The sequence below is a fragment of the Spodoptera frugiperda genome, chromosome 6, assembly GCF_023101765.2.
Source record: "Spodoptera frugiperda isolate SF20-4 chromosome 6, AGI-APGP_CSIRO_Sfru_2.0, whole genome shotgun sequence".
Classification (NCBI taxonomy): domain Eukaryota; kingdom Metazoa; phylum Arthropoda; class Insecta; order Lepidoptera; family Noctuidae; genus Spodoptera; species Spodoptera frugiperda.
The window spans coordinates 172,855-198,289 of record NC_064217.1 but is presented as its reverse complement, the minus strand read 5'-3'; the positions used below and the strand labels follow the sequence as shown (position 1 = coordinate 198,289).

General features: G+C 39.4%; 1 protein-coding gene across 11 annotated transcripts; it reads right to left on the bottom strand.

Annotated features, from left to right (window-relative positions):
- Positions 1 to 99: 99 nt before the first annotated feature.
- On the bottom strand, positions 100 to 25,371 carry LOC118267830 (eukaryotic translation initiation factor 5). Of its 11 annotated transcripts, none has more exons than XM_050694290.1 (14): positions 24,903 to 25,369; positions 24,663 to 24,797; positions 5,661 to 5,841; positions 5,407 to 5,512; positions 4,266 to 4,461; positions 3,707 to 3,920; positions 3,512 to 3,629; positions 3,228 to 3,426; positions 2,963 to 3,061; positions 2,739 to 2,883; positions 2,485 to 2,644; positions 2,129 to 2,336; positions 1,864 to 2,049; positions 100 to 1,770 (listed from the first exon to the last, which is right to left on the bottom strand). In XM_050694290.1, exons 6-14 carry the CDS (start codon positions 3,861 to 3,863, stop codon positions 1,654 to 1,656), a joined length of 1,389 nt encoding a protein of 462 aa, XP_050550247.1. In that variant the 5' UTR covers positions 3,864 to 3,920; positions 4,266 to 4,461; positions 5,407 to 5,512; positions 5,661 to 5,841; positions 24,663 to 24,797; positions 24,903 to 25,369; the 3' UTR covers positions 100 to 1,653. The 11 variants fall into 11 exon arrangements, with proteins under 11 accessions (XP_050550247.1, XP_050550245.1, XP_050550246.1 ...); XM_050694288.1 differs by having other exon boundaries at positions 25,006 to 25,369; XM_050694289.1 differs by having other exon boundaries at positions 4,266 to 4,443; positions 25,006 to 25,369.
- Positions 25,372 to 25,435: the final 64 nt, after the last annotated feature.

Genomic DNA, 25,435 nt, shown 5'->3' with positions numbered 1-25,435 from the left:
GTGTAATTTCAAGAATTCCTGCATTTCATTTAACTTTTCTCCTTGTGTCTTTAGTATTGTAAATAAGGGGTATATTCGTGATAAATAAAACACATCAAGTCAGAATCCAAAATGTATTGAATACAAAACAATCTAATAAAATTGTCAGATGGCAATTTCAAAATATTCTATTTTAATAATAGTTAATAGTAAGAGGAAACATTGCCCGTCTGTCGCAGCGGCGGTGAATGGGAGCGGGTGCTGGCGCCGATACATTACATCGTATAGTATCCAGTACCATACAGTACTTATATTACATGGAGTGCACGCCTGCAGGGCCTCATGACAAACTAACCTAACTTACATACATATACACACGCAGAGCCGAGCGACCACGGTCACTCCGGCCACGCCTGCGCACACTTTATAATATTGTAATACTAAATCATAATCAATCATTGCTATTACGTGGTGGCATCCGTGTTGATAGTTTTACTACACATCGCTCAGTTTGTGACATTCCGTGGGTCGAGAGGAGCGATACTTACATTGCTAGCGCTACGACCGGCTACAGACACCGCGGGCAGTAGCGACATCAATCTTTCCTTCTCTCTTTATCTCCTCATGTTTAAAACCACGTGGTGTTACACCAATGTATATAAAACAGTGTCCCAAAATATATATCGGAAAATTGATTAAAAACAATAATAAAAAATCTATATATAGGAACATAGTATTGGAAATAAGAAAAAAAAATAGTTTCCTATAAACAGTCACCCTAGTTCTCAAGCTTTGAATATAGTAATGGTAGAAGCATCGTTCTTTTAGTATTTACGACCAAATCTCCTCATTGATATCTCACGAGATATTGCTTAATACATCTGTAAAATTTAATGTCGAGCTGTCCTTACTCTAGGTAATCTATAAATAGTCTTAATTGAGTTAGATATGATTTGCTTAACGTTATCCATCGAGATGTCCACACATTAGATAAAAATATTCACGCAGACTAGTACTGCAGCTCAGTACGCAATGGTGGTAAATACTAAATGAAGGAAATTGCTCTATTCTTTCGAAATAATTTGGATTACATCTAGTGGCGTAAATAATCTTTACACCTCCCGTCCGGGACAAAGATCATCTATACCTATACTAATTACTTTGGAAAGGTACTTTAGATAGGGTGAACTACATGATAAAGGTCTGCCATTAGTTACCGGGTCCCGAGTCTACGATTCGCAACACGACGACGATATCTATGTCTATGGAAAGAAGCCAGATTTATTGGAGATAATTTTGAGATCGTTATTGGCTAATATAATAAGATAGGCAGTGTCACCTATAAATGCAGTGTAACTCTGATAACTACATGTTCCAATCCATAGTCACCCGAATAGTAAAAATAAATAAGAATCTAAAGATGAGAAGTTTCGAGTTTTGTATTCATCTAGTCAGTAAAATAGTAAGCAGACGCCCGCGTCGTACCGTAATGGGGCAGAACGAGAGAAACATTTGAGTGATGCGCTTGAATTATAAAATGAGTTTACGGTGAAGACATAGATGTAGCGCGTGAGGAATGATATCTTCGAGTCGCGAACCAAGCTCGAGCATGGGGCGCGTGACGTGATGTAACGTGACGTGACGCGACGTGGGTGACGTGATGTTACGTGACATCTAGATGGCGTCGATGTCGACGTCGACGTCATCGTCGTCCTGGGGCTTGGCGGGCTTGGCGGGCGCGGCCGACACCGCCTTGATGGGGGTTGCCTTCGCACGGTCGTCGTATTCGATCTGGAATTGAGTTAAAGTTAGTTGATTTAATAATTTTGTCGTTGTAATTTTAGGTATACAGTATTTTGTCTGGATTATGAAATGTGTACGAACCTCGATGTCATGCTCGGAGTCGTCTCCATCGCTGGAGTCTTCTTCAGCCTGTTGCAGCCACTCCAGGAATGGCGCGGCGCGGCGCCTGACGTCGGCGATGACTTCCTTGCTGGCGTACTTGCGGGACGGCTTCGCGGCCCACTCTAGGATGGCCTTCTCTTCCACGATGTCTTCGTCATATAGCAGCTGTGGATGGAGGAAATTAGTTATTCGTATGTGCATATAAAACAAGAATATATGGTTAGTGCGCGGGTGTGTGTCGTACCTTGAGTATGGCGGGCACCTTGGGCAGCAGCTCTGCGTGGTGCGCGCAGAGCGCGGTGAGCGCGTGCAGCACGGCGCGCTGCGCGCGGCAGTCGGCGCGCGTGCAGCGCAGCAGCAGGCCGCGGTGGCGCCGCACGTCGCCCGCCAGGCTGCCCGCGCGGACCAGCACCTCCAGCATCACCAGCGGGGCCTTCGACTTCACCTCCAGCCTGTAACACACGCACCACGTGTTACTCCTAATTATTCTACGAACAATGTAATTGTACTACCCACAATATGCATGTACTTGTATCTATAGAGTATGTACTGTTTGCATACGCACCCGTTTTTTACAAAAAATCATACGGAATAACTCACCGTTCAGCCTCGTGTAAGATCTCAGTGATGGCGCGGTTCGAGTCCACGTCCCCGGAGGTGGCTCGCTGCTTTAGATACGCGTAGAATAGATCCATGCGCTGCTTCTCGTTCTTCTCGCTGTCTTCAGACACCGTCATGCTCTTAGCGCCCTCAGTCAAGTCTGTAACACGATCACATCACACAATTAAAAACAGGAAAGACTTAAATAAAACAATAAGTTGTAACTATGCGAGTCTAGTAGACCGAGCAATCACCTTGCATACGCGCGCGTACGGCAGCCTCACTAACGTCGACAGTCCAGCAACCATCGTCATCATCATCCGCAGCTTCCTTCTCCTTCTCCTTCTTGCTGGTCTTCGGGTTGGGTGTAGTAGGAGTCACGGGGGCCTCATTCTCTTGCTGTAATGGAAAACAGCACAATATTAATATTGTTCCCTGTGTTTTCATCGTGTATAAGATGTACAAGTGGTATACATACGTTCTTGGCATCGTCATGTCCGTCATGGTTCCCGTTGGCCGCGCCAGGTCCCGAGCGCTTGGACCGCTTGCCGCGGTTGCCTTCCGTCAGCGACGAACCCTGGAAGTTCGAATCGGACACTTACTCACTGCATGTATTGTATGAGTTTGGTAAAAATGGGATACGAGGAGAGTCCTAAACCGATTAAATGTTAAATGCAATTTAATGGGCTTGGACACGTGTGGATGAGGAGGGGTGAGGTCGTGTCCAGCAGTGATGTTAGTACCTGCTGGTATACCTGCATGCTGGGGTCTAGTGCGGGCGGGTTCTTGAGTATGAAGGTGTTGAGTTTGTGGTTGAAGTCGAGCGTGCCATGGTATCCACAGGCCTTGCACCCTTGCGAGATAGTGTTACGCTTCGTCGATACGATCAACTCCGTCTCAGGGTTGTCACACTCAGGGCACAGCACGAATTTACGGATGAACCTGTGTTTAATAATTACATTTTACTTTTGCACCCTAAACACTAGACTACTTCTTACTTTACACTTAAAGGGACAATATTATTTACCCGTCTAGCAAATCTTGCAGCTTGGCGGAGTCGTGGCTGCCATTTACGATGAATCGCTCGTTCTTAAAGTCGAACTGAGTCTGAGCACCCAGTTCGCAACCGAAGTACTTTGTTGGATCTGTAACGACACAAGCACGTGTTGTATATCATTTGGTATAGTTGTTAAAGAGAAACAAGCATTATGGGTGTACTTACAAGTGGCAGGTCTTCCGAGTGCCTTAGCCACTTCAGGCATGTTGACGATGACGGTCTTGATGCCGTTGCCCTTGCCCTCGACCTTGGCACAGATGCGAGGCATCTTGTACCGGTAGAAGGCATCCGCCACATTCCGGTTGACGTTCACCGACCCCATGGTGACGGCTGGCTACAGCCACGTGCTACTCCGGGAGAATGGTCTGCGCGATGTCTTCTGCAAATTATAACATACCTATATCAATACAGCTTCGTGGTGTGATAAGATCACACAAAACGATTTCTGCTCTTACAATGATAACGTTTTTTATATCGACAAAACAGTATATGGCTCACGAAACTGTTCGAGGATGCTCACCTTGTTTTGAGCTACATCGGAACTGATAAGCATCTGGGCAAGAATTAAATGTATATGTAATTAAATGTAAATCTCTTATTATTCTCGTTACATGGTGCATGACGATTGTTTTGTTCCTTGGGCGCTGAGCTCGTTTCGATGCTTTTTGCGCTTCGAGTACTGTAGAACCTTAAAGGAAGATGGGCGCAAGTAGTATGTACCAACCGTGTTAAAATAAAGCGGCTATGGCGTGTGTGTGAGCGTGGCGTGTGAGTGGCTGCGTGGGCTGGTGGCGGGAGTCAGCGGGGCGGCATGCGGCCGGGGGGCGGGGCGGCGGGGCGGCGCTCCCGCGCGGCGCGCCAGTCACGTCTGCCGCAGCGGCTGCAGCTTCCGGTGCCTGTTACTGCAAAATTTTGATGGTCTGCAAACAGAGCGCCCGTCATACGCTACTAACACTGCAACACTGCTAGCTAACACACATTACCAACTAGTTTGGTGGAGCTTAGTGACGGACCGTTGGAGAGTCCTATGTCCGGCAGAACGAAAAAGGGACTATTCCGTCGATAACCAATTTTTTTGTCTTTTATTTATGCAAATACATTTCTAAGCATTGACGTTTATTTGGACAAATTCCGCGTTCAACAAATCAAAGTTAAGTAAAATCTCGGCTGTTAGATAATAACAGAACATGTTTTGTTAACAAACATAAGGCACGAGAGAACATGTCCTGCACGTGTACTGTGACATTCAAGTTACAAATGATTACAAATTCCGATCTGTTTTCAAATGTAAGTAGTCTGAAATGGTATAGAAAGAAAATTGTTCAACATTTGAAAGGATCTAAGTTTGTTATAAACTTCAAAGAGAATATCTAAAATTGGGCTAATACAACTTTGAGAACTGTATTAAAAAGTCTTCTAGGAATAATTTCCTTGAACTCCTCTCCAGGCCCCAAACTTCGTGAAATATTTACTTTCATCGGATTTCGATCGAGTTTGACAAAACTTTGTGTATAAAGCCGATTTCAAGATAAGGATATTTTCTTAATTTTACAAAGTTTAAATGGAAAACTTAGGAACGAGTTGACAAAGAAACATTGAGGAAATTGAGAGAGACATTATTGATTTCAATCTTCTTCCTCCAAGTTTGTAACCAGCGCCTACGGTTCTACAGCTACGGAGAAATTAAAACAATACCTTCGCTCATTAAGAAGCCTTCAAAAGTTTTAAAACTTGTTCATTCCCACTTTCCGCTAAACGTTTATTCCTGCATGAATTATTTGTATACTGTTTAGAAGGGCACGGGCCGGGGTTGTCGTACGGTTGTATCCCGGGGCATAAGTTACCCAATGAGTAGGTGATGTTACCTGCGGGCAGTATATCTAGGTGTATGCGTCATGCACGCTCGACGGCTGCGGGCCGGTCTCCTGGTCGCGACACACCGACTACTCTCCTCGCACTGTACTGATGTCTCTGCAATACAATATTACAACCTCGTTAATATTGATTGACTACCGACAACTAATAAATAACACTTTCAACAATAATAAAAAGTTTATGATTGGCATCTAAACAATACTAATGTACTTTTCATTATAGTTTCAAGTTGTATTTAGTTTACCTAACGACAATTGTCTCAAGTTCTACATGAGTTTCCAAGTGCGTAACTCTCCAGTAATTCTTCATAACATGGAGTGTGTGGGTTGTATATACCGCAGGGTAACAGGCAGCTTCAAACAGTTTCATACGCTCGTACATTTACACAGACGCTTGGCAAATGTATACGCGCACTGGTACACGTCCTGCGACGCAAATAAGAGACGCATATAAAAAATACAATCATTGCGTTACCCAAAGCCATAAAATCCTTTTATGTTTAAGATACGCGAGGCGAATTTATAGGCGAATCGAGCCGTGAAACGCTGAGAGAAATGGGAATAAAATTACGTGCACGGAACGATTTCGATATATTCGATACAACACCTGCTGCCTCGTCTCTACTACAATTTTATTATTACTAATACGGAGTACTAAATCTTCTTATACAAAATACTTTATGTCAAACTAGTAAGCGTTCATATTTGCGAGAAGAAAACTTGGCCATAACAGCTAAACACACAGTCGAATTTAGTTATGTGGCAAGCTTAACAGTCCAATGAACACTACAAGAATAGAGAAAATGAAATTATATTTAATTGACTTGAAATTAAATTATAATGTTGACCCTCTTTTGAATTTGTAACCGTAACATTATTGATGAAGCCCCAAAATTAAAACTGGAACGACCATTTATTTTAATTTTATAATATTGTTGTAGGTTACAAAGGTAAAACGGTAACAACGTTATTAGCCTTTACTATTAATAGAATTAATGAACCCTAAGCACGCCGCGGTTGGATATAGAATACATTGTGAAGCTCGGGGCAACATCAATTGCGAAAACTGTAATTTCATCATCACAGAGTTGAACCAAATACAAGTTCATAAAGATATATTGTATTTTTCTCAAGACAATCGTTTACTACATACGTAGATAACAGCATCCCACTACATAAATTTACGCAAACGAATCAATTTATCACTTAATTATGTTTCATTAAGAATAATGCCACTAAGTAGGCAAACACTTCCAATTAATGTTCAAGCTACATAGATATAGAGGCGATGACGTCAGCACAGAGATAAATAAACTCACACTATCATGGGCTATCTCCATTCCCCGGCGTGGTCCGCCAAGTTAAAGGTACAAGGTGATCCTATTACTACTGCACTGTTGACACGTCGCATTCAAAACACACACGCACACAGCGGCGTGCAAGTGCAACACAAGAACGTCCTTGAAATGGTGCATTGTGATTGGTGGGGAGGTTCACCTCGTGCACACACGTGTGCCACTAGGCAAAGTTTTTACTTATATTTTGATTGTTATGTATCGCGTTGAACTTGCCCGACATCACGGCAAAGCGCGGTGTAAGAGAGAAATGTACGCAGTCGCAGAATGTTATTGAATACGATTGTGTGCGGTCACGGCAATCGCTCGCCAATCATACTCTATTCGACATGGTTACCCGCTCCTACCATCATGTTGTGGGTTTAATGTGGTTTTGGATGTGGACAATTTATTGCTACAATGTGATAAGCATTCACATTGAATTTGCGCACAATTTTACCCTTGACTTTTTACGATAAATCAGTAAAGAAAGTAGACACCGTTTCTGATTTTTTTCTCAAATTAAATGACATTTATCATTTAGAGCAGAGCTGTGGTTCACAGGTTAATTTCACAAAAAAGCAGTAAATTAGCTCTTGTAATGCACACAATGAACTAATTAATTACGAAGTAGCTCTAATAAAGTTAAATTACCACCAAGTGCAGCTTTCATGACTCGTAGAGCAGGAACTCGTGTAATTAAACTAGTGTGTTCGGTCTATGCTAGAAGCAATTAATTAAAGAGTTTCGAAGACGGGAGACAGCCAGAACCTTCACACTCCTTAGTACCGCAGAGCAGAGAAAGGAACTATAGCCTTAAGCTGTGCATGAATAAACGTGATGGAAACTAAAGAATTACACGTATTCTATAAACCATCTAGTAAATGCGCTATGTTTTCGCATACTTTCATGGAACAAAAGCGAACTTTATGATGTTTCATGCCTATATTGGCAGATAGATGTAGATGTTATGTCTATGTATACGGTATACTCGACTCGTTAACAATGTCCCACGGCTGTCTACTGCCACTCAACACTCGAGAGGGCGGATCACTTCAAGATTTCCGTCATCCGTTGTGCTACAGAAAGCCAAAGACAGAACTAGACCACACCGTTTTATTGCTAACTTTAAAATGCAGGATGTTATTTTGGTTTTTGTAATAGAAACATGACCACGGAGTCATTAACATGATATTCATTTCTGGCATAAGTACAGGTCCACTATACAAATGGCATAGAAAGGGATTGGCCTTAGTATTTTGACTTTAAAAACATGTTGATGTCCAATATGATGCTACACTGGTTACAATGAAATTACACCAGTGTTCCCCGTAATGGCAGTTTGAGTGCGGTCATAAAAGTATGTTTTCATTTCTTGGCCCACTGCTGTAACTGCTCTGTATAATGTATAAAGAGCCGCCCATCCTCCAATTACACCGTATCGGGCCCGCAATGCGCCATGCTTGCCGCGCACAGTGTTTTAGAAACCCTTGGGGAGGACATTTTTAGCTAATAGCGTATATCGATGTAGTTAGTCCTAATAACACAAATTGCAAAAGAAACCCCATGTCAATTATTTTTAGTTTTCGAGAAAAAAATACTAAAGTTGCTAATTCGGGGTGTGGTTTAAATAGGATTTTTTAAATTTTTTCTTTTATCTTTAAAATAAAGAGCAAAATTTGATATCCGGATTTTATCACATATATTTATGTGTTATTCAAGCTTTACAACACGAATGAATTGTAACTAGGTACAAAGATATTTGCAAAAAATCCAATTTTAGTTTCTATTTTTTATTTTTTTATTGACATAGTTTCCGCACGAAATCTTCATGGTAAATGATAGTTAGCCTTTTGTACTATGTACTTAAATTAAATCAGCCACATAATCCGTGGTATTACAAAATTATGTACAATTGAAAAAAAATCTAAGCGCCTTGATTATTACAAATAGCAAAGTCAACAATCAGCACTTTGCTTTTTAAATGATACAATAATTTTATCTAGAGAAGGCGACATTTTAGAAGATGATGCTTAAAATAAATTCTTATTTAATCTACCATATAGATATGTTTAATATATACATGTTTTAATGTGTATTTCTTTCAATTACGTAGGTCCTAGTAATAGTCACCACACGATTTTTAATTGCAAACTATCATGACATGACTTTTGCTATATGGTAGATTAACTAAGAATTTATTTTAAGCATCATCTTCTAAAATGTCGACTTCTCTAGACAAAATTATTGTATCATTGTGGCGACACATTGACAAGAAACAAGTGACAGATGACAGAAGTCGCACATAGACTATCGACGAGCAAATCAACGGATGACGTCATAAATATCCTGCATCACACATATGAAGTTTACATGCGAATTAACACGGATAGAAAATCCCAACGAACAACAGTTGGGCAGAAAGCCCGCCAGGCATGATCACCTCGCCTGGTCGGAGGATCCTCCTTTGCTTAGGGAACTTTACTCGCTGTTCCCTAAAGTGGTGACCCCGACGTGATTGAAACCAACCTTCACGGAGCAGATCAGCACCGTCATCCTTATCGCCATCTCCCTCACCCATCACTTCTCCGCTGAGCGGTAATCAAGTCGCAGCCAACCAGCATCCTCGGCCTCATCAGGGACCACCACACGCTACATCGAAGATATGCAGCCTGGTTCTTCCCTACGGCCTCATCAGCGTCTAGGCACAGCACTCTGCACACGGTCTGAGGACGTCTTCCTCCCGTCAACGCAGACGCCAGCCACTACGCCCCTACCCTCGCAGCATCTATTCCCCGACTCACCGTGGGACACTGCGAGCTTCACTACTCCGACTCACTGGAGTATCACCCTGCACCGCGCACCCGACTCACTGGGCATTCAGCGGCACAGTTCCGACTCACTGGAACTAGGGACATTCTACACTGGCTCTGGCACCGCTCATCTCAAGCATCGACAGCCGTCTCAACAGGTTCGACCTCCGGTCTTGGGGGGAGTGATGTGGCGACACATTGACAAGAAACAAGTGACAGATGACAGAAGTCGCACATAGACTATCGACGAGCAAATCAACGGATGACGTCATAAATATCCTGCATCACACATATGAAGTTTACATGCGAATTAACACGGATAGAAAATCCCAACGAACAACAGTTGGGCAGAAAGCCCGCCAGGCATGATCACCTCGCCTGGTCGGAGGATCCTCCTTTTCTTAGGGAACTTTACTCTCTGTTCCCTAAATCATTTAAAAAGCAAAGTGCTGATTGTTGACTTTGCTATTTGTAATAATCAAGGCGCTTAGATTTTTTTTCAATTGTATATAATTTTGTAATACCACGGATTATGTGGCTAATTTAATTTAAGTACATAGTACAAAAGGCTAACTATCATTTACCATGAAGATTTCGTGCGGAAAATATGTCAATAAAAAAATAAAAAATAGAAACTAAAATTGGATTTTTTGCAAATATCTTTGTACCTAGTTACAATTCATTCGTGTTGTAAAGCTTGAATAACACATAAATATATGTGATAAAATCCGGATATCAAATTTTGCTCTTTATTTTAAAGATAAAAGAAAAATTAAAAAAAATCCTATTTAAACCACACTCCGAATTAGCAACTTTAGTATTTTTTTCTCGAAAACTAAAAATAATTGACATGGGGTTTCTTTTGCAATTTGTGTTATTAGGACTAACTACATCGATATACGCTATTAGCTAAAAATGTCCTCCCCCAAGGGTTTCTAAAACACTGTGCCGCGCCTTACACCGCACTACAACACTATTATTTCTCAAATGTCCAAAACTTTCTGCAATAATGGTTGATATGCCAATTTCAAACTAAAATGACCTCTAGTTTAGTTAGAATAAATATCGGTACACAATTGAATCCCAAGTAAGACGCAGTGCTGCCAAATGCTAACTTATAGAAAGAAGAAAGAAACAAAACAAATCGTAGAAAGTGATTAAGAAACACGTTTATAAGAACCGTAAGAGTTCATAAAAAGAATGCAACTACTTCTCAAAAGTGATGTAGGATATGAGTATGAACACCTATGACTGGGTATTACTGGTCACTGGTCAGTGGGTGTCTCGTTACAATAACAGGAAGCGAGTAGTATGCATTACCAGGGAATTCGCACCGCGACCGGACACTGCAGACAGCGGGCAGCGCGGCCGGATAGCATAGTACACGAGGTATTCAAAACACGAGACAATGCTGTTTGGATGGCCGAGTAGTGACCGACATTCATAGACTGTGTCTAGAGGTGGGAGGTCTTCATTTATAAGCGATAGCGAATGAAAAACTACGAGAGTTTAGTGGAATTATAACGTAAAATAACTATCAACTGATATTAGTCAGATAGTAGCAAGCTGATAAAGCGGCGACGATTTCGTTTTGGTGGAGTCTGGACCTAAAGCTAAGCCAAAAGTGAAAACCTAGTAAACTTACAAGTGAATAAATACACAAACTCATTCCTTAGTCTCTTAGATTTTTATATTGCATACATTTTTTGATCCCTCAAGTTACAAAAATGTTGTGTAACATCCGTCCTTCCGTAACTTGCGCCGGAGCATTGAGTATCAAATGCGGGCAGATCCGATGTAAGCAATACCGGCGCGGGTGCAACCCGATCGCGCCGGCTTCAGCTACAACGCACATTACGATGACGCGACGGCCCACGCTTATTGCGTTTTTAATTAATTGATGTTCGTGTCTTGACCATGGTTAGCTATAGTAAATTGAAAACTGAATTTGCAATAATCGTAAGTTTCCATTTAACCCATATAATTAATTTAAGTTATATTTCTATAGGGTTAGGTTTGTGAATGGATGACATTGTAACATGAAACCCAAAATTAGGTCAGATTTGAATGTAATAATAGAGCATGTTAAGGTCAAATAAAAAAGACATCAATTGACTACTACCACATATTTATTAAAAAGCATCAAATCAATGAGTCAGCAATCATAGACAGCGTAGTATTGAACCTCGACTATTACGTACGGCTGCAATCTGCAGACAATGTACGCAACTTCCGGCACCCATAGATACGAGCTACATGTCGATGGAGTGGCATGGCTGCTTCCGGCGAAGCTCCTAGCTCCCCCTTGCAGCAGACATATGAAAGTTCCACATATGTACAGACAGGCACCATTCTATGCAGAATTGTGGCCCGGCCCTACTGTGGGTGCCTTTGTGATTCGATGAGTGTTTATTTATTTCCCTGTGCGGTTGTGAGTCGGCGTTACTGCCATTACAAAGTTCCAATTACAGCATTCAAATAACATGTACCTCATGTAAAATAGAAAGTAAAATTTAGAATGCAGTTAGTAATAGTGAAGAATTTACCTTTAGGACTGAGGAACTCAAAATCATATCTCATGCCGTTTAACGTAATGGGACTATTAAATTGAAATTGAACATATTCAATTTAAATTGAACTTGGTAACCTTGTATGCGCGGAATCATTAGTTACATAACAACGATAAGAACAATGCTTTGTTTGACATGAAATTGCATTACATTTAGACGTTTGTATTAATGTACACAGAAAATTGGAAGGAGAATCTTGTGATCAAAGAAGGTGAAATTGCGTAGAAACTGCTACAAAACAGTTGCACCCTACTAATGGGTCTATAAAGCTTGCGAGTTACGGTGAAGGAGCATAAATGAGGTGTCGGTGTGCTGACCGCAGCCAGCCAGGAGGGCTGAGGGATGGGGAGTGGGGTGCTAGGGGGTAAGGGTGGAAAGCAGTAGTAGTGATAACCAACGTAAACGCTACACAGGAGCGTGACTGGGGATACGATTCACCCTTCTCCAGCCGATCGCTGATATTTTGATTGGAGCTCCGAGCTTTACTAACACGCGATCTCTTGGAGAAATGAGATAAATAGAAGTCAATGGCTCATGTCAGGTCGAATCACTGACTTTTTGTTTATTAGGGCTAACTGCAGAATCTGTTTGAAAATTTATTTTTGGTCAGATATTTGCAGTATCGAGTAATAAGTAACCGTGCTGTACAATAATTTAAACTACTAACTCATGCGGGCTTGAGAAAATACGTGCTCCAGTGCCACTGCCAAACAGTAAATTAGCGCCGCTAGCTAGTTTATAAGCATAGACTGCATGTTTATGTGTTCGCTGCAGTAAATGAACCGAGGAACAACAAATATACTGTGCATTAACCACGCATGTATGTTGGGAGACTAACATAAACTTTAGTTAGCTCGCTTTACAAAATTTAGACTATGCGTGTTTGTATTCAATAAATTACAATAATTCGGTCGCATTACTTACAAATTAAATTACTGCCACGAACTCCCGTGACCCTACTGAGGTGTCCACTATCTCTTTATTTCCAAAAGTCACATGACACAAGCCTATTTACCACACATACTGCCTAAGTAGGTCCCATGTTTTGTGAAGTTCCAAAGTAAGTTGATTTAGAAAAAATCTGTACAGTGTGTTTAGAAGATCACACAAATAGTGCATCTAATAGAATATCAACAATAAACGGATTTGATGAAAATATTCGATTAGTTTCAGTAACCATGTTGCCATTTCTAATACAGACCTTTAAAATAAATGATAAAAAGCTTTATATTTGGCAGTACATATTAGCTATACTAACATTGGTTCTGGCAGATATTTAGGGAGAAGTTAATGTAATTAGTCATCGGCCCCTCGCTATCAGAGCGTTGTTAAACAAATCAAATTATTTTGAGTACACAGCGGCACCGGTGCCACTCAGTCTGTGCTGAGGTTTGTTATGTCTGTGGCACTACGCCACAGTACACGATGACTTACACCGTACGTGTTAGGCGATTCTCTGCGCCTGGAAGGTCGGGATGAAGGACTCGGTCATTTAATGGTTACTCAACTAAGTTCTTAGCTAATTGTGTTCGGAACAAAATCGTTGCTTTGTTGCAAAAATAGTTAAGGTGTATCTGAGTACGACAGTAAGACTTATTTAACTTTAGTTCAAGAATATCGTTCTTGGGCTTTCTCTTTGGAATCTCTAATGCCACATTATCATTTATTGAATACATTTAGCGCGTTAATAAAACGACGTCCAAGACTACAAAAATTCCGTGCGCGACAAAAATATTTGCGAATCTGCTAATGTCATTGTGTCGAGCATTTTACGAGTGGCAAATAGTGGAGTGTAACATACAACATACCGGAATAGCCCTGAATCATCGAGAGTTGTGCTGTGACGTCATTTTACGTACAATTTCAATCTTTCCGAGACGATGAAAAACTTTCACGAGAGTAGCACGTGGCAAAACTAACAGAAGCCGCTGACAAGATCACAATTTTATAAAAAATAAAGACAACTGGTTGAAAAACAAACTAACGTATAATTAGAAAAGTAAAGACCCAATCTTTTAAAACTGTATTTATTACTAGAATAGTACTCCGTCGTAGTTAGTGGCATGACTTAAATCAAGGTTGAATCCATTTGTAAGGTGCAAACTGGCCGTGTAGTTGACTGACATGTTAATTTTTAAACTGTGTCAACGATACCTAGTCAACTAACAAACGGCACGGAAACATCTAGAAATTATGAAGACAGGAGTGATATTTCATTCATCAAAAGGACTCAAAGAACAGTTGTTCAAAATATTTGAACAAGTGTTTCATTATTAATTCAAAGTGATCGCCGCGCCGCTATAAACAACATTTGCTTTCTATCATTGCTTTTCTCCAGATATCGTACACCATATGAAAAGTGACAGAAGTTCAGCTCGGAACATGGTCACAAGGTCCTAATAGTATATTTCAAAGGTGATATTTGTGAGGTGTGTGTCTGTGCGTGTGGTGTGGACCTTCTGTAGCTGTTTATTTATGCCTGAAGGCTTCGCAGGACGCTAGGCCCGGGGCTCGAGCGGGTCAGTGCGGAGGGGGAACCAAACGCATGCGCTGCGCCTCCCTATCGATTATGAGCCCAGCCGACACCAGTTTCTAGTCTAAAGTAGTTTAAAAAAATTGCATCCATAATAAAATTTCATGTAATCCCATTAGAACCGTTTATAGCAGTCTAGTCGGTGGAAAACCTCATTTATTACCAACTTTGCATTATAAGATTTTATGTCGCCATTACAATAGTTTTATTTATATCCACTTTAAAAAGAAGTCAAATAAAAATGAAGCCTGCACTGAACTCGCGAAAGTCAGACAGTAAAAACTTTGTTCAGAAGCTAAACTTACTTCATTCGACCACGTGGCTGTAAATATCACGCAATCGGTCGGAGGGTTTCCGACCAACAAACCAAACGAACAAATAACAAGTGATACGAATAATTCAATAACATAAAAATAAAAAAGGCAGCTAAAGCCATCTTGACAGGCTATGTAACAAAGGAAAAATAAGTTAGAAATGTAACGCAGAAATTATCCTGAAACCGGGTCAATGGACTTCGGCAGAAATATCGAGTGGCAACGCGGCACAGTCGAGAGCTCGTGAAAATTGTTTCGAAGGCTTTTAGTCGGGGAAAGTTGGAAACGTCATATTAATATTTCACTGTACATAAGCGTTTTAGGTCCCTAATCGACCCAGAGGCCAAAGAAAACTTTTTGCTCGTATCCTCAACGTTTAGTTGTGTTCCCAAAATGTAAGCTACTAAATAACGCAGCATGTGGCGTGTCGTTTCAGTTCTAAATTAGTTTACCACAACCTTGTAATATAATAGCTATGTACTATAATTTTCTGTAGCATTTTAAAGGCTCATTTATTCCTGCTTATTATGACATACATCAGTTTGCGGTACCATTGACTAGTGATTGCTAACACTATTGAGTACTACCATTTAACTATAATGATCTTACTAGGACCGTGGATAGATTTGTGTAGGAGGAGAATAATGTTTCATCCACATTGTTTTCTAAGAAAAATAAGTAAAAGATCATCAACTTGTTTCTCTCTTCTTGCCCACAAATTGAAATGGTTCAGCTATATTTTTGCATAAATAAATCCTTATTTTAATGAGAAGCAATCTGATAGGCTAGGAGAGAAATGAAGATCATTAGAATACAAGAAGGAAGTGGATTACATTTTGTAATAATGAGGTCATGGGTAGAGGGTACTTTTATTCTTATTTATAGCAGAGTGACTGTCAAATGTCTCGCTTGCAGATGTGATAACATTTTGTGTTCCTCATAAAACATTCACGACACTCAAAGCGAACTTTCGCATAATTTTGAAGCACGCTCGGTTGCTCATATGTAATAAATCGTAAGTGAGCCGTGGCTAAACTGGTCCTGTTATCACGCCTGTCAGCAGAGCCTACTGTGACGTAGATAAGGCCTAATGTAACGCCTACGCTTTAGTCGGTGCGCCGAGCGTCACCGCTTACCCAAATGTTTTGCAGACATTACGTAAGCAGTGTGTGTGTTATAACCAAGAACACCAGTGTGTAGAGACTGTCTAGATTAGATAAAAGAGCAGAGTTAGATTGTTGCTGGGCAACTGGCACTTGACAATTTTCCGCGGTTACTGCTATTCACACTGGTTACATTTGCAATGCGATATGACCGACTATAAATATACGTATTGTCAATGTTTCTTACAAAAATCTTTATGAATTCGCTTGCTAAAACTTACTCTCATGAAATATTCGTATAATTTCCACGTGGACAATTTCGGGAACATGTAACACCGAAGTTTTGTTAGTAACTAAAGACAATACTCGTCGCAATTATTTAGACCGTGAAGTCTGGACGGTACAAAGGAAGAACAAAAATTGTGAGTCCCTTTGTTGACAGCTACAATTACATTTTGTGAAATCTTTCTACAGTTTGTGTAGGCACGTTTTTCTTTTGTGACCTTTGAAGGGCGTCTGACAAAGACTAAATTGAAATTTCGGTTAACTAGTTTTATTAAATTGGGAGACAAAATTATCCCAGGTTTCGCCGCAGACTATATTTTTGTCGTAAGTTATAGGATGAAGTTAAACAAGTGACGACAATATTCCCACATCATTCAAAGGAGCTGAGTTGTGTCAACGATTGCATCTAGCCGATTGATCGATAAGCCGCATTACCAATGCAGCGACCGTCGGCTGCGCACTCGGGTTGCAAGATCTTGGGCCAACGAACTATGTGAAACGACCTCAGGTTTTGTGCGCATTTGTAATTGTGTTGTCACATTAATTGAATAGACCACTAAGCATTCATTCTGAACAAATTAAAAGGTTCATTACATATCGAGGTTATGACGGTAGGAGACATTCAGGAAATTGTGATTAGCTAGGGCCGGTATACCAGAAAGATATAATAGGCATTTTCCATTCGACGGCACCTATTGAAATTTTAGTCATCAGTCATAATTACATGACGTTGGCGTCCATCAGTGATTCAGCACGCACTGGCATTGTTTACCATAGGACGCGAGGATGTTTGCGGTGGCATGCCTGCGCGTAAACTATTCAGACGCGAGTACACAACCACCCAGCACCCGGCGATAACATATGATGTATATGTCAGAGAAATACAACACTCCTGTATGCGATACGACAAAATCATTTCGGGAATCATCGGAAATTTGTGAAGACTGCGTTAAACGCATATTTATACTCATAATTTCCTGAGACTTACTCAATTAATGACAGAAAATGATTAGTATCCAATGTAAATGATTAATCATTTATAATTCAATAAAAACCGTAGATAATAATGATACATCAAAACCTTGAATGCAAGAGCTGTAGTAGTGATTGAATGCAGATAAATAATCTGTATCAGTGGAAACGGGCGCGCCACTATTGTTTACCATCGAATCAATTGCTACTACAAACAAATGGTTAATAGGACTCGACATTACGGTATTACAATCGATCGATGTTAAGAAAATCTACCATTTTTCCATGAAAGAGTATTCTCTAGTTAACTAAGATCTTTTCTAGTAAATAAGTGATATAATTATAAAATATTTGTATCCTTATTAGAATAGTATGTGTGTAACGAGCTCCTTGTAACATGAAGAGGGAAGGTCACTTCCGTCGCATTCAAGCACTGTCAATCATCCGTGCCAAGGGCTCCGGGTTACACTTACATGAATGAACGTGATGAAACAATGTATTCAATTCAAACAGCAACGATCAAGATAAGCAACATTATTACTATCAGGTACTGGCTACTCTTACGCAGTTTCACCCGCTCTTTTCGGCCTCTATTGGTCATAGCATGATGTTATAGCCTATAACTTTCCTAGATAAATGCACTATCCAACACAAAAATAACTATCCAAATCGCACCAGTTGTCCGGAGATTAGCGCATTCAAACAAACTCTTCAGCTTCAGCTTTAAATATTATAGTATAGAAGTGTAGAAGTTATCTCCAGAACCTTTCAATTCCTTCTAATTAACCGATTAGACCCCAAGAATCAAGATGTATACTATCAGCCTTTGAGTCAGCCGTCAGTTTCGCCATGTTGGTGCCTATTTTTATAATAAAATCGACTGCAACTGGTTTTAATCTAGATTTCTAGAACGAATCAAACGATATCGGTTTAGGAATGACTCAACCTTTCCATCAGTCACGGGGCTAAAGCTATTTTTGTTGTGACGTCATTACTTCTCTAACGAGATGCGAATTGAAATTATTCGTGCAAAGAGAGAAGAATAGTAACTGGCCTATAAGATAATTTGGATCAAATTAACTAGAAATAAAGTATTATATCGTATACATCTGTGTTAGGAGAATTATAGGCGAATCTATATCAATTTTCCGATCCTTTGTGAACAAATCGTTAGCGTGCTGACAAAAGGATTGGAACAGCTGTGAAAACCATCAGAGAAAAGCTCGAGTGAAAAGGACCACTTCAGAGACATTGCTGATTGCACTGCAATTTCAGCACGTTCCCCGTTGGCTTGCATTTATGTTATGATTTTAAAGCCAGCCATAACATAAACTGGTCTAAGACGTTAGCTCATTAGCTCATAAATAAGCATAACATAGTTAGATACTACCTGATTCAGGACACATGTAAAAGAATTCAGTAATTATTGAATTCATTTCCTCATTAGAAGGTCATACTTTTCGCACAAAAAGCTCTTAGAACAGTGCAGTCGTACCCGCTAGACCGAGAGCCAACATCGCGTAATAAACGTGAAAGGCGGGCGTTGACCCCGCGTGACATAACCACGTTTCGGCAACACTCGTAACATTCGCTAAGGGATCCGCTAGACTAGTGCCATTAAAAGGAAAGTGTACTCGTATGTATTTCACTCACGATTATGACGATCTATATGTTTAGTGGGACGTGCGTCAAATTCTAATGTGAACAAAACGATCGTGTAAACATATCCCGATGCTATTGCAAATGGGTCGAAGACTCCTGGCCTAATTTATTTAGCGTTTCTGATGCACGCCTATGTGAAATGTAGGCGAAAAAATTAGATAAAGCATTCGAGTGTTACAAATACAAGTAACAATCTAGAAATTAAAGGCGGTGCCAAATGATTACTTAGTAACTTGCTTCCACTTATGCAATAATTTGCTTACTATGCAAGCATATTGCGACATTCCAAGAAAACACTACTTACGTATTTACTGAGCAAAAAGTTTACATGTAAACACACGGTGCATTAGCATGTCTGTCCAAAACATTCAACGAAAAGAACTATTTTTGGTTAAGTACGCTTCGTGTAGAATATTAAAATGTGAATGTAGCCGTAAGATTGAGGGCAACGTGTTAGTATGGCCATGTACAGATGATGGGCCGGCAATCTGTCACATATTACGCAAAAATTACTTTTAAATAACACGTCACTATTACGTCACGGTTTTGTTTATAATTTATTGAAAGCTGTAGTCATAACCACACTAATGAGATAAACCACAACTTTGAAAATTGGGTAACATCGTAATTTTTTCTAAGCTTGGAAGATTGCTTTGCTGTTGAATCACATTATTCTTTCTCTCAGGTGGTGTGAAGATCAATCAAATGATCAATATAAAGTACAATAGCTTTAGATGATTATAAAAACTTCAGCCACTTTGCGTAAGAATAAGTTACGCCTAAACCTTAGAAACATGTCCATTAGTGTGAAGAAAAAATGCTATTCTCTTACACATTCATTACGTGTTCAAAAAATCGTGCCTTGACTCAGCCACGATTCAAGCAACAAAAAAATGTTGTAAACATTTGTACTGCTTTCTTATTTCATGAATTAAGAAAAAACAGATTTGTTTTTGTGGATGTTTCGTAAATAAAGAAACACGTGCGTTGTTTTTCTCGTCAAAAAGGATAACCATATCACGACTGCAAAATAAATGATCATATACGTGAGGTAGCTCCAATTTTTTTGGCTTTAAATGTTTAGCCTCCTACATTTCTCCGTAGTAGGAATAGTTACTATAACGCAGCATGACTAAGGAGTATTAGTAACACCAGTATAACTATGTATATTATATTAAAATCCTTTTCATACAGACCACGTCATACGATCGTTAAAAAAAAACAGCGAATGTTTTTCTCGTGCGAATTTAGAGGCCTAGCAAGGTAAGGTAAATACGAGGGGTTCGCGATGTGTGGTCGACCTTGTCGTATCGTATTCGTATGAATTCGGACCTTGTCAACGGCTTCCCTATTCATGAGCCGTCGCTCATTAGCGTATACAGTGAAATGATGAATGGATATGCTTACAACGCTCATGTTTGTCAGTTTGTCTTGGGGCGAACGTCTTGGAAGCGTTGGCATGAGATAAGACAACGGAGACATGGCTAAGTAGATCATACAAGAGCTTTAAACCAATTAAGAATCAACAGAATATCACGCGATTCAGACGCAAAAACATCTGCTGAGAGAATTAAAAAGAAAGCACGTATGCAGTATACATAAAACAAACTTTCTCGCATGCACAAAAATGTGAAGAACAGTGCAGTAGTAATTGAAAACAGCGATAACGACGAAACTAGGCTCGATCGTTACTGCAATTGGATGCAGTCGTGACTCGTGGCGCTCTTATAAAACAACTTTTAATTAATTTGTAGTTTTAAGTACCATACAGTTGTACTAGGCACTAGGCAGCCACGAAACAAGGCAGGCTGACGTGTATGAAGCCATACACTGGCAAATACCTAGGATGACAAGATAAGGCTTGGATTGCGGTAAAATGCTCGATTGGCGTTATCGATTTATCTAAGAGAAAGAATCTGGTTACGGAAATTTGCGAAACTATCAGGTTCCAATAAGTAATTCTCCTGAAGCAAGCTTATCAGAATGCTGAAAAGAAATAAGATTTCTTCAGATTTATCTACATAAATGTCTGTTGAAATCAATTTCATTGAATTACTTTTACATTTTCAGCTAGACTAGACTCATCTAGCGGTGCAGATGCAGACGTCCGCGTTCTCAATAACGTAGAGTGAAAAGCCAGCCATGCGGGAAATCAAATGCGACGGGAACGCACATCTGCATCCAACTAACTTTTCATATTTTCGTCGTGTTTCCGAGGATATTGAAATTGTCAGAATACAACCTGAACGTTTCATATTTTCACGAATCTCCCTAATTTCCCGACGACCTCCTTTGTTGCTTCGAAAATCAATCTAAAAACGTTTTGTACAAAAGGTTAAGGGCCGAAAGGTAAGTCATCTTACCTCGAGCACCAAAGAATTTCAGGCGGATACTTCATAATGAATATTTATTATGAGCCGTCGGATACGCTATCATATTTTCCAATCAAGCATGAGGACTGAAAGCCCACGCAGTCTATTATAGGACGTATATTGAGTTTCCAGTAGATGAGGTACTCGCGAACCGTAATGGTATGTGTAACCCAATATAATTCTGTGCAAAATGTGTATCGATCGGGTGCGAGATGTCAGGGGTGGGTGGGGTTGCAGCGGCCGAGCTGGCACGTGGAGCCCGGCACCTACGCTTAGATTGGACTTTTAAACTCTACTCAATAAATCTTTAGTGCGTTCTACATGAGTTAGTTTTAGTGCGCACTCCATTTAGTTTTGTGCCTGCCTAATCTATGTTTATAGGTTTCCGTCGTCGATTTTTCGCATTGTAGTAGCGAAGATTTAGACGCATTTATTTTTAGAACGCGCGATAGAATTGAATAAATCATTACACTTCTGCACATTGAATGATAGTCTGTCTAGATCCAGAACGCTGTAACAATTTGCATATCTAAAAGGTCCTGTCGCGCGAAGTACACATGTGTACTTAGTTATTGGATCTCACTCAATCTCAAGCATTTGCATGAAAATCACGCTACCTCGTAGAATTTACATCAGAATTGCGTATTCAGAGCCTACGCTATTATGACGTGGAATAGGTATTTTGTCAAATAAAACGCGTAATCGGGACGGAATCGCGGGACGCGATTGGAATATCTTCAGTAAAAAAGTATGAATTTTATAGACAGTAATATTGAATGAAATCATTTCTTTTTCTAAGAGCTTTACTCTTAGCCACAATTAAATGGAGAATAAATAAATTACAGTCGAATCCGACATTACATCGGAAAGGTTTTATACTTTTGGTTTAGAAGCGGAACGAACTTGATCGTATCTGCTATACGATCAAGTCAAAGTTTATCGAAAGACCATGAGAGTATAAACAGGAAAACGACAGGGCACGCTTATATCATGCATGGCACAAGGAGTGACACGATAGTATTTATTGTTTTATTTTTATGAGGCGGTTCGCCGAAGCGGTTGCTTGTAGGTAAACATAGCTTGAGGGGATGACATAGGTGATCACTGGACGGAAAAAAGTAAAAACATCTGTAGATATTTCTTAGGACACTGAATAAACTAAACGTTCTTTATAATCTGGAAGGCGTATTTAGAAGGCATAACTACTGTCGCTCTCATTAATACACCAGTAATTATACTGATAACAAAACTGTCTTCTGTCAGTTTTCAAAATTGTAATGACAAGGCGATAATGTGGCAATTAAAATAGCTGGTATTGATAAAGGTGTCATCGTTGCAACTGACGTGCATCGCTGGAAGCAGTGCCGATCGATATTCACGAGACATAGACAGTAGGCAGACAGAATTTTAGAAAGTATATGGGTACACATCACTTGCCCACGTTTTCGAGTCACGTCCAAGGAGCTATGTTCGTAATTGATAAGAAACAGTAGGGAGGATATTGCAACAGATGCATTCTGATGGCAGGCTTATCTTACCAGTGTAAAGTTATAGAAATTCTGTGCGTGTTTTTGTGAAGGAAGAAAGAGAGATTGTTCTCATTTTCATTTGTTGTGGTTATTTTATGAATTCAACCACTTGAGACAAAAGGTTCAAGATTTTCTAACAGATTTAATTTCAATAGGCTTCCTAAGGCATCCTGATCAGGTTAAAATTGATATGTATATGTATTACTTTACAAGAGTCAAGCATTTTCATAGTACTCAACTTGAAAGAGAATGTATATTATATCTATTAGTTTTAAACTATATTATGAACACAATATTATAAATATAGTACAGGTCTAGGCAGACAAATAAAAACTGTGATACACCCACAAGTTGAATGTAACAATAACAATAGCAATCTGTGATTTCACTCAGTGTGTTATTTGTAGCGTATACTACTGGCCAAGTTAATTAACTTATTGATAAGCACACTGATAATAATTAATATTCATTATCATATTGCCACTTTGCCTACATATAAATCAAAAATAACAATTTTTGGTATGTTTTAGTGCTCGAGTTACTTTTTAATCAGTTCAAAAATTAGGAGGTTCTCAGTTTGACCTGTATGTAAGTTTGGGTGTGATTATCTCACATTTGGCTGAGCCAATTTTGATGCGGGTTTCAGCATAGTATATTTCAGATTTAGGAGAAGGTTTTAGGGGTATGACCTAACCAAAATTGAGGTGGCACAGAAAATCAAAGACTATTTCATTGTTTTTAAAAAAATGGTTCATAAAGTTTTATCTAAATACCCTTGTCTTCAAATTCAATTGATATTACATACCTAATACAATATGCAACATGTTTAGTCTATTACAAACAGCTTTGCTCCATATTCCTAATTAATTCTCTCATTATATGGATTTATATCTGGTGAACTAGGTTGGGAAAGTTATAATACCGTATTATGAAATAAACTGGGAGTTATATTGTTATTTTATAGATTATACATTGATGTTATTGTGGTTGCCATCAGCAGATTATTTTAAGGGGGCACATCATTCAATGACTTCTTCCGCTTTGGGTAAGGTAAGAGGCAGTGTCAGACTCCAGCGGTGGCAATATAATAAAAATGAAATATTGATTCCAAGTTTGAAATATTGCAAGTCATGGTTAGATCAATAATTTCGAGTTAACATTTTTACAATCAATCCATTATAAATGTGTGTATAAGATAACATTGTAGAATGTGGCTTGATTGTACGGATAATGATGGCTTACAAGTTACAATTCAAAAATGTAATTAGATATTATTTTTTTGGTATCAATTCATAATGACTTAATTGCCTATAATGTTGTAGAAGATAAATGTCTTATTTATTTGTTTGTATAACACTAGCATTGGAACTGCTTTGCAATTTCCAAGCTCCAATAAGAATTTTATTAATCTTACAATTTCTATAACTCCACAGAAGCTATAAATCTTTAGCTGCCATTAAATCTTGCAAGAATAGTATTGCAATAGAATTGTTCCTATTTCTTGAACAGGTTTTAATGACATTTTGTCAAACTACTCAAATTACTATTTTGGAATGGTTATAAAAAAATAAAACGGCACGTAGAGCACCAGCCCTATAGTAAAACTTAATGTTTTGAAGATTATTGATATTTAGATGCCAAACATAAGGATAGATTGTGGCAATTTTGGTTATTTGCGAAAGTGTAAATTATAGATTTATTGCTACGTCCACGCGGGTCACTTGCGGGTTATAATAAGTAAGAAAAGGAATATCACTCACCTTTATATCTTGCTAAAGTCATATAAAACGGTAACGCCCCAATGGACGAGAGCTGACGAACGGGATCAATTGTTGATACTGGCTTCCAGGAAGCTGGCTTCAGATGAACTGCCTCGCACACGCCGGGCGCACTACCTGCCGCAATCAGTAACACCACAATCAGCTAAAAATACACACACACTATCCCAACGCAACATTTCCAACTATCCTAACCAATCTCTACTGCAGTAATGTACGCACCAGCTGGCGAAAACGTGGTGACCACGGTCCGCGATACCTACTGTACTATACTATACTATACGTAAATATGGACTAAGATATTCGATATTACGTCGCTAGCTACCTTCCACTGTCTATGACGAAGCACCTCGCTATTCCACCCTCGGCGTGCACTTGGAACGCGTAATATAGCAAGGATCACAATCGACTACAGACGAACATAAAATAAATGAGATTTCATCAAACGCAACACGTTTCCGTGTCTAAATATGACGACAGAAAATAAATGAAAATTGTACACTTTCTTATGTTTCTTGAACTGCCTTCACACCGGAAACAAGCATTTTTTTTAAACTTGAAACAACAACGATCTCATAATTTAGAATGTACGATTTAATGCTGGAAAAATATTTCATTTCTAGTTCTTTGGGTGCTTATTAGTAACAGAAAATTTTATACTTGATTATTTACAATAAACAAGCGAAAATAAATCACTCCGAAATAAAATTGGCAACAGGAAATACAAAAACTTTTAAATATTAATATTGTCTATG